The 16,857-nt window shown below is 36.5% G+C and overlaps 1 protein-coding gene across 7 annotated transcripts in view; it reads left to right on the top strand.

Moving 5' to 3' along the window:
- The first annotated feature begins 2,345 nt into the window (after positions 1-2,345).
- C3H5orf34 (chromosome 3 C5orf34 homolog) overlaps positions 2,346-16,857 on the top strand; it is a 28,636-nt gene continuing 14,124 nt past the window's right edge. Inside the window, exons 1-4 of one of the 7 annotated variants that reach the window (XM_007487395.3) lie at positions 2,346-3,223; positions 6,600-6,879; positions 7,043-7,132; positions 15,032-15,675. In XM_007487395.3, coding sequence (XP_007487457.2) covers positions 6,685-6,879; positions 7,043-7,132; positions 15,032-15,675 — 929 coding nt within the window. In that variant the 5' untranslated portion in view covers positions 2,346-3,223; positions 6,600-6,684. Of the gene's footprint in view, positions 3,224-3,260; positions 3,865-6,599; positions 6,880-7,042; positions 7,133-15,031; positions 15,676-16,857 lie in introns of those variants that run through there. The other 6 variants (XM_007487394.3, XM_016431580.2, XM_001370634.4 and 3 more) reach the window with 6 other exon arrangements.

Below are 16,857 nucleotides of genomic sequence, written 5' to 3'. Positions count from 1 at the left end.
CCATGACAAATTATTTTTTCTTTCTATGAGTGGTCATTTCTACTCCCCCCCCATCTTCTTGCCTCTCCAACTCCAAGAAACCTTTGTCCACTATAGAGGAATCATTAACAACACCTCAAACTGTCAAATCTCTCTGGAGGTCTTTGCTTGTGTTCCAATGGTTAATTAGGCTATTTCACAATTATTTATCCATTTTTGGCATATGATTGCATCCAAATAATGCACTTATATTACACAATGAACTAAAAGCAGGGAAACAAAACCTCAATCCAGTTTTCATCTCATCCAGGTCAGGAATTATAATTCAGCCTAGTGGCAGAAGTATACATGCATTACCATTATAAAATTCAACAAAATTCATCACAAAATTAAAATATTTTACTACCTGTCTCAAGTAATTTGAATGTGACCACAATACTTAATAATTCCTTTAATCATTTAAAAATCCACTTTCTAATTTAGGGCCCAATTTTAACTTTAGAAGGCTTTTCTCTTCACTTACTTGCAAGAACTGCCATTTCTATATTTTAAGCTTTGTTCCAGAATTCTAAAATTTACTTTCAGTCACTGTTTTTTTTAAATACAATTTTCTTTTCAGTAAATTTTTTTTCTCTTCGTCCCTTGCCTTCAAAAAGCAGCAGAAAGTAAAACACCATCTCTATCCTTCATTTTCTTGCACAAGATAGTTATTTGTTTTCCAAGTTTCATGACTTGGTAGTAGTCAGCAGTTTTGAAAATCCTTGGTAAGTTTTCCGTTAAAGCTTAGCTACTTAGACCTGGGAAGAGAAGTTTTCTAATGTTATTTAAAAGAAAAAAAATTTTTTAATGACTCCTTCACTATCTTTCACTAGGGGAATGACCCTTACCACTATTCCCATTCTCTGAAGCTTTTTGAATGATCCATTATTTCATAGCTTCAAAGACCTGCTTCTTTCACAGAGCAGTCAGTTCCCTCTTCTTTAGGAAGAGCTTCAGAAAGAATTTTTTAATTGAAGGGAGCAATGGTTTTCCTTTCCTGTGTGACAGTTTCATGTTTTAATAACCTAACAAAGGTCAAATATTCCTTCTACTTTAGTTTTTTTTTAAATACATATCAAAACTCCACTCCATTTTTTTTAACTTTAAGGGGCACTTTGTTGTCCTTGATAACCGAAAGTCAAATCTCCTGGGCAAGTCATTTTAACCCCTGTTGCCTAGCCTTTACCATTCTTTTGCCTTGCAACTAATACACAGTATTGATTCTAAGACAGAAGATAAGGGTTTAAAAAGAAAAAAACAAAGAAAGCACTGAATAAACTGTCAACACTGCATAAATATTAGTTCTTTTTCTTAATGTTTCCAGAACCCAAAATAATGCCTGGTACCTAAATGTTTGTGAATTTATTCAAATGTTTCTTATATAGATGGATTGAAGAGACCACTAAAAATTTTTGATAACTTACATTTAGAAATTCAAAAAGTGTTTCAATTGTTCTTTGTTTACATCAGAATCAATATCCCCATTTTATAGATTTTTTTACACCATTTTATAGTATTCTGGCTATCCACCTGTTATCACTTATTACAGACCCAACTCACACACATTTTTCCTGTCACACATTTCTTTGATTTTTTTACATGCAATTTTTCATTAACTAGCTTTTTTATACGCACCATATGGCTCTTATTACCTTGTCCTTTGGGTGAAAGTTTTGATTCCTTTGAAATTCTATTCCTTGATTCACTATCACATATCATTGTATAACTATTGATATTCAAAAGACGAGTTTTTTATTTAGAAGAGAATCTGGAGTTTATTCAATTTCTCAATTGCAGTCTGTCACATCATTAATTCAGTGCTGGGTCCAGTTCATCATACATCTGTATCCTCTGTCCCAAAGTTTCCAGTATTACCACAAACAACTTACCTCTGCCCTCTTTATTAGTGAGGCTTTTATGTGTTCCTGTAAATCTAACCCCAGTAGCTGTCCATGCAGCTTGCATATCATTTTCAGGACAATGGTTATCCATCCATTTTAATGTTTCCTGTCTGGATAGACCAATCCTACAGCTCTAAATTTGAAGTCCAGATCTGACCTCAAAATAGAAGTTAAATAAAAACCCAGGTCTACTGTTTTACATTTCAAATGAGCTGTCTTAGGCCTTTTCCACTATATCTTAGCAGCTAATTTAATTTATACAGGTCTTGATAATAGCCAGGTTAGGCGATTTCCTCATTTTCTCAATGTAATCTTAACAAGAAATTGAAGTTTTATAATATTAGCAAAAACTTTTTCTATTAATTTCCTTGCACCTGTCCTACTGATTATTGATTTAATGCATTGTTTAATTTTGGGGAGCTAAATGGCACAGCGGAAAGTGACCTAGGTTGGAGTAAAGGAGTTCAAGTGTGGCTTAAAATACTAGCTGTGTGACTCTGGGCAAATCACTTAACCCTGTTTGCCTCAGTTTCCTCATTCATTAGATGAGCTGGAGAAGGAAATGGCAAACCACTCCAGTATCTTTGCCACGAAAACTCCAAAATGGGGTCACAAAATCAGAAACGACGGAACAAATTATTTTACCTCAAACTTCCTTTGATGCTGTTTCCAGTGAAGAGAAGAAAAAGAGAAGCCTGCATTTTGTATTTAATCAGGAAAAGAAAGTCCAAATAGGGTATAATTAGAACATTACTTACATTAAATAGTTCCTAGAGGAGAAATGCACTATTTTGAAGTGAACTTACTGAATTTATTAAAGTTATAAGGTTTCCTTCCGTGGGATAGCCGTGTACTCCTACGCATGAACACTACAACATTTGTTGTGATCGGCTAGAGCTGCTTGCAGTTAATTATCAGGGGCTCCCAGGTGAAGGTAAAGGAAGGGCCCGGCGCGAGGAAGCTGCATAAAATTGGGTTTAGGGAGAGGAGGACGCCGGGCCCCTAAATGTTCCCGGCGCTCACCTCTCTTCCTGCTCGCCATCAAATGGCCCCTCCCGCGGGATGTTTTCCCACCCCTTGTTCGAGTTAGCCAATGAGCACCTTGTCTCCGAGGGGGAGGCGGGACTTCCTTATTTCAACCCCGGGACCGTTGAATCGTTTTGAAGAAGCTCGGAGTATCTTGTGGGGTCTGGGCTTATCGTTCTCTTCCCCTACGGGTTATATCTTCCTCCGATTTCTGGTACTCTCTGTTTATGCCAGCGTACAAAACGCTTTCGCGGGAGTTTCCTCGATGACCGCGTACGGTAGGCAGGGCAGCCATTGTCTTTTTGCTGGGGAGGAATCCGAGGCTCAGGGTGGTCACGTGGTCACTCCCATCACCTACCTCCTCGACTAACCGAACCCGGATCCTCGGGGGCGGGCTCTGTTGCTGCAGTTATTTCCTCTTTTTGGCAATTACTTGTCTGTATTTCCAAATTTGGAGGAGCTGACGGGAGGGCGAGGCTTCATTTACCTATGTGAAGTAATCTGGTAGCAAAAATTACCACAAAAGTCGAATTCACGGACCCGGGAATACGGGCGCCGACTTGGAGAACACTAGGGGTGTTCCGCGGACCTGAGCGGAAATGACTGTTGGCGGGGAGATGGGAAGTGGAGGAGGCATTTGTAGGGGGCCCGGACCTTGACTGGACTCCGGAAAGAATTGCAAGGAAGAGGGAAGCGGGAGAAGTAACGCGTTGGTTTATTGCTTTAGAGTTATATCCTCTTTCCCACAATAACCTAGCTCCGAAGTTATTATCTAAGGGCTCACGTGGTGCTGAGGCTCCCAGAGTCTCAGGGGTGGTAAGGGTGAGGATAGGGTTTGAACCCAGGATATTTCTAAATTGTGTGTCTTATTTACTGCACTGAGGCACGAGAAAAGGAAACCATGGAAAACTGTAGAAAGGTAAATTAGAGTTTGTGGTGAAGGTCGGTGGATACCAGGATAAGGAGTGACTGTAATTGGAGTAGGACTAATTAGAAAATGATTAAAATCCTTCAGGCAGGAGTTAAAGAGCTTAAACTCTACCTGAGGGAGTAGTGTTGACATTTGTGTAAAAGATGATTCGGTAGAAGTAACCACCAGAACTTGATGCCTGAGAAGAAAGAGGCAAAGATAACTCCCAGGTTTTTACTCCATAAGGCTAGAAACACGGTGATGCAATTGACAAAAATGAGATTATCAGAAGGAAATGCAAGTGGCAGTGGTGGAGGAGTTGGGCATACATTTTGAGTTGTTCAGTAAATATTTGTAAATGGGTCAAACGTGCATAGGTATTAGTTGAAAACAGGTGACTATGTATGGTCATAAAATAAGTGTAGAGAGAAAAAGTGGCTTGAGAAATTCATTTACTTCTCATGAGAACTCCTTGGATGAAATATGGTGTTTTATAATTTACAGATGATGGAAATGCAACCCAGAAAGGTTAACCAATTTTGCCAAATGTAACATAGATATTACTGAACAGACATGACATGATACACTAATTCAGCCTGCTTTTTCCATGTGATCTGTTAATTGATTTTGATGGAAGGTCTTAAGGTTTATCTCAACACTTAATTTTTAATCATATTTTTATTTTGCTTTGCTTTGTCACTTCCATTGCAAAATATACTTCTTCTTCCAAGCCAAGCAAGCCATTCTTTTTGTAACCAAGCTAAACCAACACAAACTGTGTATAGGACTTTTGTACTATTCAAAAGTTAAATCCTTGTACAATGATGACATCAGCTACATAGGAGGGCGAGTAGGTCAGCATTCACTCCTTTCCCCCACTCAGAGGCCTCCCTTTGTACTCTGTGGTTTTATACACTGACTCTAAAAGAATTGTGTTATATAGACCTAATAAATAAAATAAAATAAATCCAAATAAAAAACTATCAAATGTGTTTGAGGGAGCAGTTGGGTAGCTCAGTGAATTGAGAGCCAGGCCTAAAGACAGGAGGTTCGAGGTTCAAATCTGGCCTCAGACACTTCCCAGCTGTGTGACCCTGGGCAAGTTCCTTGACCCCCATTGCCTAGCCCTTACCACTATTCTGCCTTGGAAACAATACACAGCATTGATTCCAAATGGAAGGTAAGGGTTCAAAAAAAAAAAAGACTACTGCCAGGGTAGAGTAAGCAATAACGTTTTTCTCCCAGTGAAAGAGTCTCATTTAAGAGATCTTTGACCCTAATGAAAAAGCAGATGGAACAGTGATACGTTTTAAGTCCCAACAAACACCCAAATTAAATTTTATTTACCTTTTTTATCGTTCTATTCATGCCTTTTACTTTGGCATAATTATTTCAACTTACCCTCTAAATTGAATCTTACCTGTGTCAAAAAAAAAAATCCAGTTGTAACCTTTTCAACAATGTACGACATTCCATTCTAATAGTCCTCTGTCCCCCTATTTAAATGGAGAAAATGTTTCCTTCTCTGTTCCCCATGGCTTTCATTTAAAAAAAAAATTCAATTTGAATTCGCTTGTGATATTTTTTTACATTGCTGTGTATCTTTGATTCTGTCTTTTTTCTACTGTATCATGCCTTCCATGTTTCTTCCAATTCATTATTTTTTATTGGGTAATAAAATTCCATTACAGTTCTTATTCCATGGCTTTTTCTAACCCAAGCATTAGGCCTCCACTTTGTTTCCAGGCTAGTATATATTGAATTTTGTTTCTGACTGATTTCCTTGGAGTAAATACCCAGGAGTGAGATTGTCTTGGGATAACATACTTAGCTGCCTTTGTATGAAATATGTTACATGTCCTATAAGTGTCTTTCTGATCAGTATTTCTCTTGATGGTTGAATTTTCAAAAGATTTTGTTCTAATCTAAACAGACATTCTGTATAATAGTTCAGGGTGTGTTTTTAGACAATTGTTTGTTTTTTTTAAGCCACAAAGGGAAAAGTATATACTTTGTGGAATAAATTCAAGTCAGTTAATTCAAAATGATAGTTACTTTCAAAAAGCTTTTCTTCAGGGTTTCAAGAATAAACCACTTGAGTGCATATGATCATGAGAGAAAATAGCTTATATCATTTAACATAAATGTATCCATCAATTCTGTGAAAAAGTATACAGAATTTCAGAAAACATATTTTTGATAATAGTGTTTGAGGGAGGATAAAAATGATGTTCTGAAAATGTTAATGTGATTTTTTAAAATTGCCTGTCATACTGAGAAATTAATGAGTTTTAAATTTAGAAATAAAACGAGCACAAAAAACCCGATAATAACAATGTAAACATACATGCTAATAAGGATTCACTCCTTTCTTTTTGTCCCTAACACTTAGCACTGGGCAGGAGATATTGTAGGCACAGTTTATTGACCAGCTGACTAGAGACTTCCTCCTCGCTGCATTTCTGTGTTAAAAACTGAGTGATTAAATAATTCCATGGAAAATTTTAATCCCTAATTTGAACATAGCACCTGTAATATAGTAGAACATAGTACTGAATTTGGAGTCGAAATACCTAGTTTCTCTCTGGTTCTGCCAATTTATTACTTTGGTGTCCCACAGGCAAGTCTCTTAACTTCTCCGACTTTGGTTTCCTAATCTGTAAACTGAGGGTGCTGGACTAAATAACCTCAGGTCCCAAACAGCTCTAAATTTGTAAAACTGATCTGTTCTTTTATTTTAACAGGACTAACATGCTTTGAGAAAACTATTCCATGTTATGGCCTATTTAGTATAGGGTTGTCTTTGGAAAACGCTTACATTCATTAGCAATGGAAACTGAAGTTCGCATGGTGCTTTATGAAGATGATTCAGTGGAAGTACATTATATTGATGGCTCCAAATTACAACTTTCTCCATGTGGTTCTGAATACCTATTTGAAAAGGCACCTCCTATTTCAGCACATCCTTTGCAGCAACCAGAAAGAATTCGTCAAAGGACCCAATTTGTTATTAGTAATTACAGAGTACGTGAGTGTGTGATATTCTAATTATTTTTTATAATACTAAAAGTTCATTGAGGGAGGTTAGTGAAGATGAAAAATAATTAGTGCTCTGGATAAGTGTCATTCTCTCTTGATTAAAAAATAATTGAAATTAATGATTTTGCTTTGTTTTTCTTTCTCATAGGAACAATTACTGCGGGCTCTAGATTTTAGAAATTGCTTTTCTAGTCGCCCTTTTTTACCTGAAAGCATCATACCTTCTGAAAGAAAACAGGTAGTTTTTGTTTTGTGTCTAATTTTCTTAAATGTAATCTGAAAAAGTCAACTATGTATCATAACTTTGGATCTGATTGCTTTAGCTTGTTATTATGACACCTGGAAATAGAATCACATATATGGTAATCTACAGATTCCATGTGATAACTTTGAATGTATTTAGAAGGACTAGATAAAATTTTTTTTTAATAAAACCCTTATCTTCCGTCTTGGAATCAATACTGCATATTGGTTCCAAGGCAGAAGAGTGGTAAGAGCTAGGCAATGGGGGGTTAAGTGACTTGCCCAGGGTCACACAGCTAGGAAGTGTCTGAGGCCAGATTTGAACCCAGGACCTCCCACCTCTAGGCCTGGCTCTCAATCCACTGAGCTACCCAGCTGCCCCCAAGGACTAGATAATTTATTGCTTTATTTACAGACCAAATCTTAACTTTTCATAATAGAAGACTTTTTTTAGTTCTTAAAATCTATGCAAATTGTAAAGTCTTGACATTTAACCATTATGTATGTTTTTAAATGCCATTTATAATGTAATAATTTTTGTTCTTTATGTAATACTTTTAGCAGTGATGTTTTCCTAGAAAGTATTAATTTTACAAATTTAATTCAACCACCATAAAGCAATGAATATTTTCAAGGCACTGAGCTCAGTCCTGAGGTCAACAAATGAGATACAATCTGTTTTCTCAAGAAACTTACAGTTTATCAGGGTAAATAATATGCTGATACAAATAAATGTAGTATAAATTAAAATCTGATGAAAGTATGAAAAATTCAAAGTACCATGAGAGTTCAGAGAAATGGTAAGGGAAAGTTTCATCAAGAAGGAGTCATGTAAGCATTAAGTAGATTTCTACAAGTGCTGGTGGGGAAAAGTTTGTTACAAACATCAGAAATGAACTAAAGACATATAGTAGAGTTTATAATTAGCTTAAAAAAGATTGAATGGTTCATCTTATGTCTGAAGCAAAAAATATGGGAAGAGAGTAGTCTGGGATAAATATAGGAACATGATGTCCTAGAATTGAGAGCTAGAAAAAATTCTAAATCTAGATCTAAAAAGACCCTTATAGAAATTTTTGTACTCTAAACCTCTTATTTTACAACTGAGTAAACTGAGCCTCAAAGATATCTATTGACTTGACTAAGGTCCCAGAGGAACAGTACCTAATAGAACCAGGACTGAAACTCAGGTCTTCTGAATCCAAGTCCATGTGAGAACCACTCTGGAAGCCTTGGGATGTTAGGTTAAGGAAAGAAAGGTAACTAACATTTTAATATTAGGTGACTGGGAGTATGAGTAAATAAATAGATCAGGAGAAAAGATAGATTTGGGGGCCAAACTGAGTTCAGTTTGAAGTTTGGGACTTTGAAATCGAATGTGGACCATAGGCAGTGTACTGTGAAATGTAAAAGGGCCTGCCAAAAGAAAAGTGTAGGGTAGGGTTAGGGTGGTTTTTAAAAAATATATTTTCTGGAAGGCCATTGTGACATTTGAACTTAAAAGGCAGCATTTCAGGGATATTATTTCTAGAGTAACTATTGCTATGTATTGTAGTTGGCTTATTAGGTAACAGTGATTGACCAATTAGTACCTGAGAAAGAATAAATTTTATCTTCATTATTTCTTATGTCCCCCATCCATGCAATCTACATTCCAGCTCAAGTGACCAGCTCTGTGTCCTAAACATGCCTTGCATTTTCCTTGTCTTGCTTATGCTGTTATTCCTTATGTTGACAAGAATTGTTGAAAAGCCTCTTTGGACATTTCCTATAGTCATATCTGTAATTAGGTTGGAGAGGCCAAGGTTCTCTCATATTGCAGTTTCCCAAGGGCACAAGCTCCACACCCCAATCCCACTGTCCCCCAGTACTTCTTGACTTTTTAGGATTCTCAAATCCAGAATCCTCACCAAGTCATCCATCTCCTAGAGGATCCTGTTCCTCTCCCATCCCAGTGCTGTACAACCCTTCTGCCCCTTGTAGCAGTTGCCTAGTGTGACTAAGTTGGGCTGTTCTCTGCAGGCTTCTCTTTTTCCTCCTCCTCTTTGCTTTCTCCCCTGTATGGCTTTTTGAAACTGAACCTTGAAGGTCCTGCTCCTCTGCTGGCAAGTCTACCCCACTGTACTGACCCAGTTGTTCTTCCTTTTCTTTTCTACCTCTCTTTCGCCACATTGTTGGCCAGTGTGACTGAACCTAACTCTGGTCTTAAGCAATTATATTAGATTGGTTCGAAGAGGAGAAGGTATAGGGTGTGATAAAAAATGAAGTCAAGAATGATACTGAGATTTCTGGATAAAGTGTCTAGAAGAATGATGGTACCTTTAACAGAAATTTAATTGTAAGGGAATGAGTAGATTTTAAGGGAAAGGTGAGCTCAGTTTCAGTCATTTAGTTTGCAGTGTTGAGATGTAGAGGCAGGTATATCTAAGTATATCAGGCAGTTGGAAATTCAAAACTAGTGCTCAGAGGAAGGGCCGGACAGTAGGAATCAATTTTGGAATGAACTCTTATCAAGTTAATTGAAACCGAGCAGGCAAGATTGGAAAGCAGAGAACAAAAGAGGGGCTAAACAGAGAACCACAGGAAGAGAAAGACTAATCAGATAAAAGACATTGAAAAGGCAATTTGTAGGGGGGAAAAGGAGCTAGAGACAGCAAATTCATGGAATCCAAGGGAGGAGAGAATGAAGAACAGATTTGTCTGTAGTATTCTTTTCTTTAACCCTTACCTTTCATCTCAGAATCAATACTAAGTATCGGTTCCAAGGCAGAAGAGCCTTTTTTATTTTTCTTTCATTTTCTAATTTTTATTTTAATAAATTTCCACAGGGATTTTCCAAAATTATATCATCCAAATGTTTTCCTTCTTTTTTCCCTCTCCCCTCCCAGAGCTGGCAAGCAGCTCAGTCTGGGTTATACGTGTATTGTCACCAAAAAAAAAAAAGTTTCCATATTACTCATATTTGTGAGTGAATAATCTTATAAAACCCAAACCCTAAAACAGATACCCAAATAAACGAGTGATAAATCATATGTTTCCATCTGTATTCTTACTCCAACAGTTCTTTCTCTGGAATAGATAGCATTCTTTCTTTATATGTTCCTCAGAATTGTCCTGGATCATTGTATTGCTGTTAGCAGAGAAGTCTATCACATTTCATTGTTCTACAACATTTCAGTTACTGTGTACAGTGTTTTCCTGGTTCTGCTTATTTCACTCTGCATCAGTTCGTGTAGGTCTTTCCAGCTCTTTCTGAAATCATACTTTTCATCATTTCTTATAGCACAATAGTATTCCATAACCATCACATACCATAATTTGTTCAGCCATTCCCCAATTGAGGGATATCCCTTTAGTTTCCAATTTTTTTGCCACCACAAAAAGAGCAGCTATAAATATTTTTGTGCAAACACATCTTTTCCCTCTATTTTTTAATCTCTTTGGGATACAGACCAGATAATAGCATTACTGGATTAAATACATTCATTTATAGCCTTTTGGACATAATTCCAAATAGCCCTCCAGAATGGTTGGATCATTTCACAGCTCCACCAGCATTGCTTTAGTTCCTAATTTTGCCACATTTCCTCGAACATTTATCATTTTCCTTTACTATCATGTTAGCCAATCTAAGAGGTGTGAGGTGGTACTTCAGAGTTGTTTTAATTTGCATTTATCTAATCAAGAGTGATTTAGAGCTTTTTTCATATGATTATTGATAGCTGAAAACTAGCTATTTGTGTCCTTTGACCATTATCAATTGAAAAATGCCTTGGATTCTTATAAATTTGACTTAGTCCTTTATATATTTGAGAAATGAGACCTTTTAAGAGAAATTTGTTATGAAAATTTTTTCCCCAAGTGATTCCCTTCTAATCTTGGTTGCACTGGTTTTGTTTGTACAAAAAGTTTTAATCAGTAATCAAAATTATTCATTTTATATCTTGTAATGTTCTCTATCTCTGATTTGGTCATATTCTTCCCTTCTCGATAAATCTGACAGGTAAACTATTCTATTTTCCCCTAATTTATTTTTAATATTACTCTTTATGTTTATATCATATCCATTTTTACCATATCTTGGTATAGGCTAGATTTGAACCTAGGACCTTCTGTCTCTAGGTTTGGCTTTCTATTCCCTCAGTTACCTAGGTACCCCTCTAGAATGTTTTCTTAAAAGAATGATGGTTTGTGTGAGCATTTATCAAAGAATGTAGTCATCCCAAAGAGCCAACATACTTTATCAAAAACAGTTCTCACTTGCCTCATTTCCTTTTATGACTAGAGCTACTAGATTGCTAAATTAGAGATAAGATTCGATAAATTTAGTTAGATTACTTATATTTTAGCACAGCATTTGATAAAAATTTCTAGGGCTATTCTTGTGGAAAAGATGAAGAGCTGTGGGCTAGACAGTTAGGTGCATTTGGGATTAATTAATAACAAGACCCACATAGCAGTCATAAATGGTTCAATACCAGCTTGGAGAGAAGCCTCTACTCCAGATTTTTGATTAACATTTTGATTAATGACTTCCATAAAGGCCTAAATAGCATACTTATTAAATCTACAAAAGGTACAAAAGCTAGGTTGGATAGATGAAGTAGATGACTGAGTCAGGAGAAAGCTACAATGCTATAATGTATTTAATGACAGAATTTAATAGGGACAAATGTGAAGCAATACATTTGGGTTCAAAAAACATCTTAAGTACAAGATGAGAAAGACTTGTCTAGATAATTCATCTAGAAAAGATCTGAAAGGTTTTGTTGTTTTTTTTTTAACCTTTCCCTTCCCTCTTAGAATCAAAACTGAATTGGTTCCAAGGCAGAAGAGCAATAAGGATTAGGTGATGGGAGTCAAATGATTTGCTCAGGGTCATCCACCTAGTAGGTGTCTGAAGCCAGATTTCAAACCAGGACCTTCTGTCACCAGGCTTGGCTCTATATCCATTGAGCAAACTAGCTGACTTATAAATAAGTCTTTTAAAAAATTACTGTGGGGAGCAGCTGGGTAGCTCAGTGGATTGAAAGCCAGGCCTAGAGTTGGGAGGTCCTAGGTTCAAATTTGACCTCAGACACCTCCCAGCTGTGTGACCCTGTGCAAGTCACTTAACTCCCATTGCCTAGCCCTTATCACTCTACTGCCTTGGAACCAATACTCAGTATTGATTCCAAAATGGAAGGTAAGGGTTTTAAAAAAAATTTACTGTGAATAGCTCAGGAATCCTACTTACCAATTCTTTCTGTATCTTTGGGTATAGTTCATCTGGACCTGGCAATTTTAACTTGTTTAGGTTAGCTAAGGTCTTCTCTCAATATCTCATTAACTATCTTGAGTTTCAATTTCCCATTAGGAATTTTTGTTGTTTCATTTCTAGTCTGAGAATTATGATCTTTGGAAGAGAAAATAGGGGCAAAATAAAGTTATTCTGCTTCTTTTCAGTGCCTGTTATAACATCCATCACAATTTCTACCATCCCTTCTTTGATCCTTCTTTTTCTTAATGAGGCTTGAAAAAACCCAATACACCTTTTTGTTCTTTGCATTCATCATTAACTTCTCTTTTCATGTTTTAAGATACTAGATGTTCTTATAGAACCATTCTACTCTTTTATATTCCCCTCTCTTTGTCTTTTAAAAATCTATATTATTCAGTGATTTTATGCATTCATATCATACCTTTTTTGTATATCCTCATCTTCTTCCTCACTGAAATTTCCATTTATTCTCAACTTTCATTCCTGAGAACTTTTTACTCTTCCTACGTTGATTTCCCCCTGTTGCATCTTATACCTTGGAGTCTTAACTGTCTTTTTGGTGTACCTTTTGAAGTCCATTCTCCTATAATGTAGGGTACATGTCAGACATGAATTTTGTTTCCTTTTCTATCATGAATTCTAAGATTGTGCGATCATTTTCCCCTTCATCCCCAATTATCCTTATTGTTTCTGTTTCATCAACAAGTTTTTCCTTGTTGATCTGAGAATAGCAGTTCAGGCAGGTCAAGAATAATTCAAATCTAGCCTTAGACATTAACTGTGTGGCCCTGGTCAAGTTATTTAACCTCTGCCTCCTTTTCTTCAACTATAAAATGAGAATAATAATAACACCTTATCCCCAGGGTTTTTTTGAGGATCAAATGACATAGTATATGTAATAATAGATGTATAAAGTAGTGGGTATACAAAGTTATTGAATAATGTAGATATATAGTATGTAAATTCCTTACCACAGGGGCTGGCATATAATAGGTGCTTAATAAATGTTTGTTTCTTTTCCCCATTTCCTCAGTTATTTGAAGGAAATTAGTTAATTGCCTTTTGTTTAGGGAGTATCTTAGCAAATGTTCAGATAAGACATGGAAGCAGACTCTTTTTTTCCTGCAGTGACCAGCCAAGAGGAAGGTGACTGAGGTAGCCATGTTGAGACCACTCATTTGGCTAAAATGGAACAGGCTTTTCTCTCTAACTCTCTGCCTTTACGTATCCAAGTAAATTCTAATGAAATTTATGAAAAATAAGGACCATAGTCCCAACTTTATTTCTTATAAGAGAAAAGAGGAAGGAATGGGATCATACCTCTAGTGGCTAAGCTGCCTGGGAGTGGAAGAAAAGGAATTGGTTATGCAGTAGGAGGCAATACAGAGTTTGAGGAATTTAAGAACGGGGAAGAGCATATTATTGAAATAGCCATTCAGGATTCTGAAGAGAAAGAAGAGAAGCTGAGTAGGTGTGTTGGACTGAGGAGGATAAGAAATAAGAGAAGATGCCTTCATGATTGATGTCAAGTACAGATTCAGAATTGAGGCTGCAAACTAGTTAGACAGAAAATGATGCTCTGAAAGGGCAATTTCATAGTTAAAAGTCTTGGCAGTGTGCAGTTTGAGTGATGATGAATTCTAGGGTATACCTTAAACATGCTGGGTAGCAGAAGTAGAGTGAATAGGGATGATAGCAGTTGGGGAAGTTAAGGCTAGAGTATTAGAAGTGAGAATATTAGTTATTGAAAAAAATAGGATGCAGAAAGACAAGAAGACTGTAAACTAAGTGATTATTGAAAAATGTGGGAGAGAGTAGTCTAGAGAGCAGATGATGACAGGAACAAAGTTTGGGGAAAGGGTTGTAGAATCAGTAGTGTGGATAGCCTGTGTGATGCAGTGATGGTGAAGTTGGAGTCATAATACCCAGGTTAAAATCCCAGATCTACCACTTACTACTTGTTACTACCTTCAACAAGTTACTTTCAGGGGCCCTCAGCTTTCTGTCTGGTTATTTGATGTAAGGAAAAGTTGTTGCATTATGGTGGTAGGATAATGTTCTAGAAGTGAGAGTGAATAATGTGCTAGCACTTACTCTTAGCTCCTTTATCTATCAGCAATGGCAGGAAAGTCTTGAGAGAAATAGAGAAATTTCCTGAAAATCATAATTTTAGTCACTGTAAGAAAATGGGAGGAAGAGGTCAAAGGTGAAAGAATGTGCTGGCATTGAGGCAGGGGATCCAAAAGAAATAAAGTGAGAAGAGGGACAGTAACAGTAAGGTTTGGGAATAATACTGTGATCAATGAATGAAAGTATAGGAAAGGATTTTATAGCCTTAAGCAATGGAGAATACAGAGTTAGAAGAGCTTTATATAAAGCCCTGAGGTTTTAGGTAGCTTCTAGTGGCCTGTATTTAACCAGTGACAGTGATTCGGGCTCCAGACAGGAAGCTGAATTAGTACCGGTGCTTCCTTTATAAGCATCTCTCAGATAATCTGTTGTTGCTGAGGCAAGACCTTTAGTCTCCCAACCTTTGATTCTAATATTATTTAAATGACCACCTCTAAATGAACAAAAAATTTGACTTGTTTTCAGAAAATGTTTAGTATAATCCTTATTTTATTTTTCAAACAGTCTGTCTTCACCGATATCTCAGAAGTCAGATGGCCCAGTCCTGATACTCACAATGCAGTGATATGTCTGGATGATGGCATGGTGAAGATTTCATCTTTAGATGGTTATGCTTCTCTTTGCCTACCAAAAGAGCAGCATGAATTTACTATACGGTTTTTATGCAAGATCAGCCAAAGATCTCACTCACTATCAGAAAAGAAGAGTAATAACTTAAAGAAAGTGGATAAACACTGTGGAAAAGCAAGCAAAAACTGTATGTTTAGAGCATCTTCTGATGGACCAAGTTTGAAGAATAAGGAAAATGATTCATATTGCCATTTCACCAAATCCAAGGAAGTATTAGGGGCAAATAATTTTATAAATGGATCTGAAGGGAAAGAGCTGGCACCTTTGTATCACAAGAAATACACATTTGTGTACATTTGGGTGAAGCAGTGCTGGTCTGTGGACTCCTGTCCAGAAGAATGGAAATACCCTTTATCTCTGGCATTTAACTTTCTTCATAAACTTAATAACACATTGAAAGCTGATCAGACTGCTAGCCAGATTACAGTCCTAGCATCTTGTATTTCAAAGGAGGGTGACAAGGTTTCTGTTCTTCCAAGAGCTCTTCCCCTCAGCTGTCATAATCCACATTTGCACAGGTAATGAAAGATTTATTTTTTAGAAAAGGTGTACTGTCAAAATTAAATATATTTTCAAAAATTCTAAGTTTCAAATCTTAAAATGGGTATAATAGAATTTATTTTTTTATAGAAATTTTGGGATATACCTCTATTTCTTAGTTTATTCATTTTTAGTCAAGCTGGTTGTATAGTTATTTAAATCATAGACCTAGATTCAATCCAGTTAAGTTCAGTTAGTTTTGTGTGCACACACACACAAAACATCCCAAAACCAGCCAGCTATCCCATACCATTCATTCTTAGCCTCAGACCTTAACTCAATTTCATGTCAAATAAAAATAACAATGAAGTTAAAGCATCATACATATCCTATTCAATCCTTATCACAGCTATTTGAAATAGTGTATGCATTAGTACTGTAAAAAGTAAAATTAATCTCAATAGAATGTATTTTAAGGGATTTATTAATGATCATTAGAAGGAATAAAAAGGTAACAATTTAAAAAAAATGTGCCCATGGCTAAACAGTCTGTTCAAAACCCCTGCGCTTACTACCAATCATGCTTTCAACAGGAAGCCCAAGAGGCCGAGACCCTCCACCTCACCGCCTAAAATCCCCTGTCTATGGGAAGTACGTAACAACAGGAAGTCAGTGGGCTCCCGGGAAATGTAGTTTTTAGGGTAACAGATTTTCAATTATATATTCCCCCTGAGATCCATGGAAGACTGTTCTCTCTAATGGATCTTGTAAACATAACCAACTTTTAAAATTACAATAATTTGGAGATAAATGGAAAAGAGAACAAAACCAATGATTGCTAGGTGCATTGACAAAAAGCCAGTTGGGGGTAGTCCCTTTCGGTATAAGAGTATACTTAAAAAACAAATGCATTTCGACCCCACACAGTTCAAATCACCACATCCCAAAGTTCACTCTGGATCTTCTGGTGCAGTGTGTGGTCTGTGGAGGCATCTTTATGGTGTCTTCTCCAAACAGTTCACTTTCTGGATTTGAAGAGTTAGCATGTTTCTTATCCTAAAATTACTCTCAAAAGAATTTAAACTTTGCATTTTAGAATAATACAGTACCCCCATTTTATAGATGAGGCAACTTGAATCTCAGTCTCATTTTTCCAAGGTTATTCTAAATTCAGTTCTTTTTTTTTTTTAAACCCTTACCTTCCGTCTTGGAGTCAATAC

This window comes from Monodelphis domestica, chromosome 3 (genome assembly GCF_027887165.1).
Source record: "Monodelphis domestica isolate mMonDom1 chromosome 3, mMonDom1.pri, whole genome shotgun sequence".
Lineage (NCBI taxonomy): Eukaryota > Metazoa > Chordata > Mammalia > Didelphimorphia > Didelphidae > Monodelphis > Monodelphis domestica.
Note: the sequence above shows the minus strand (reverse complement) of the source record. Positions and strands in the feature narration are given on the sequence as shown.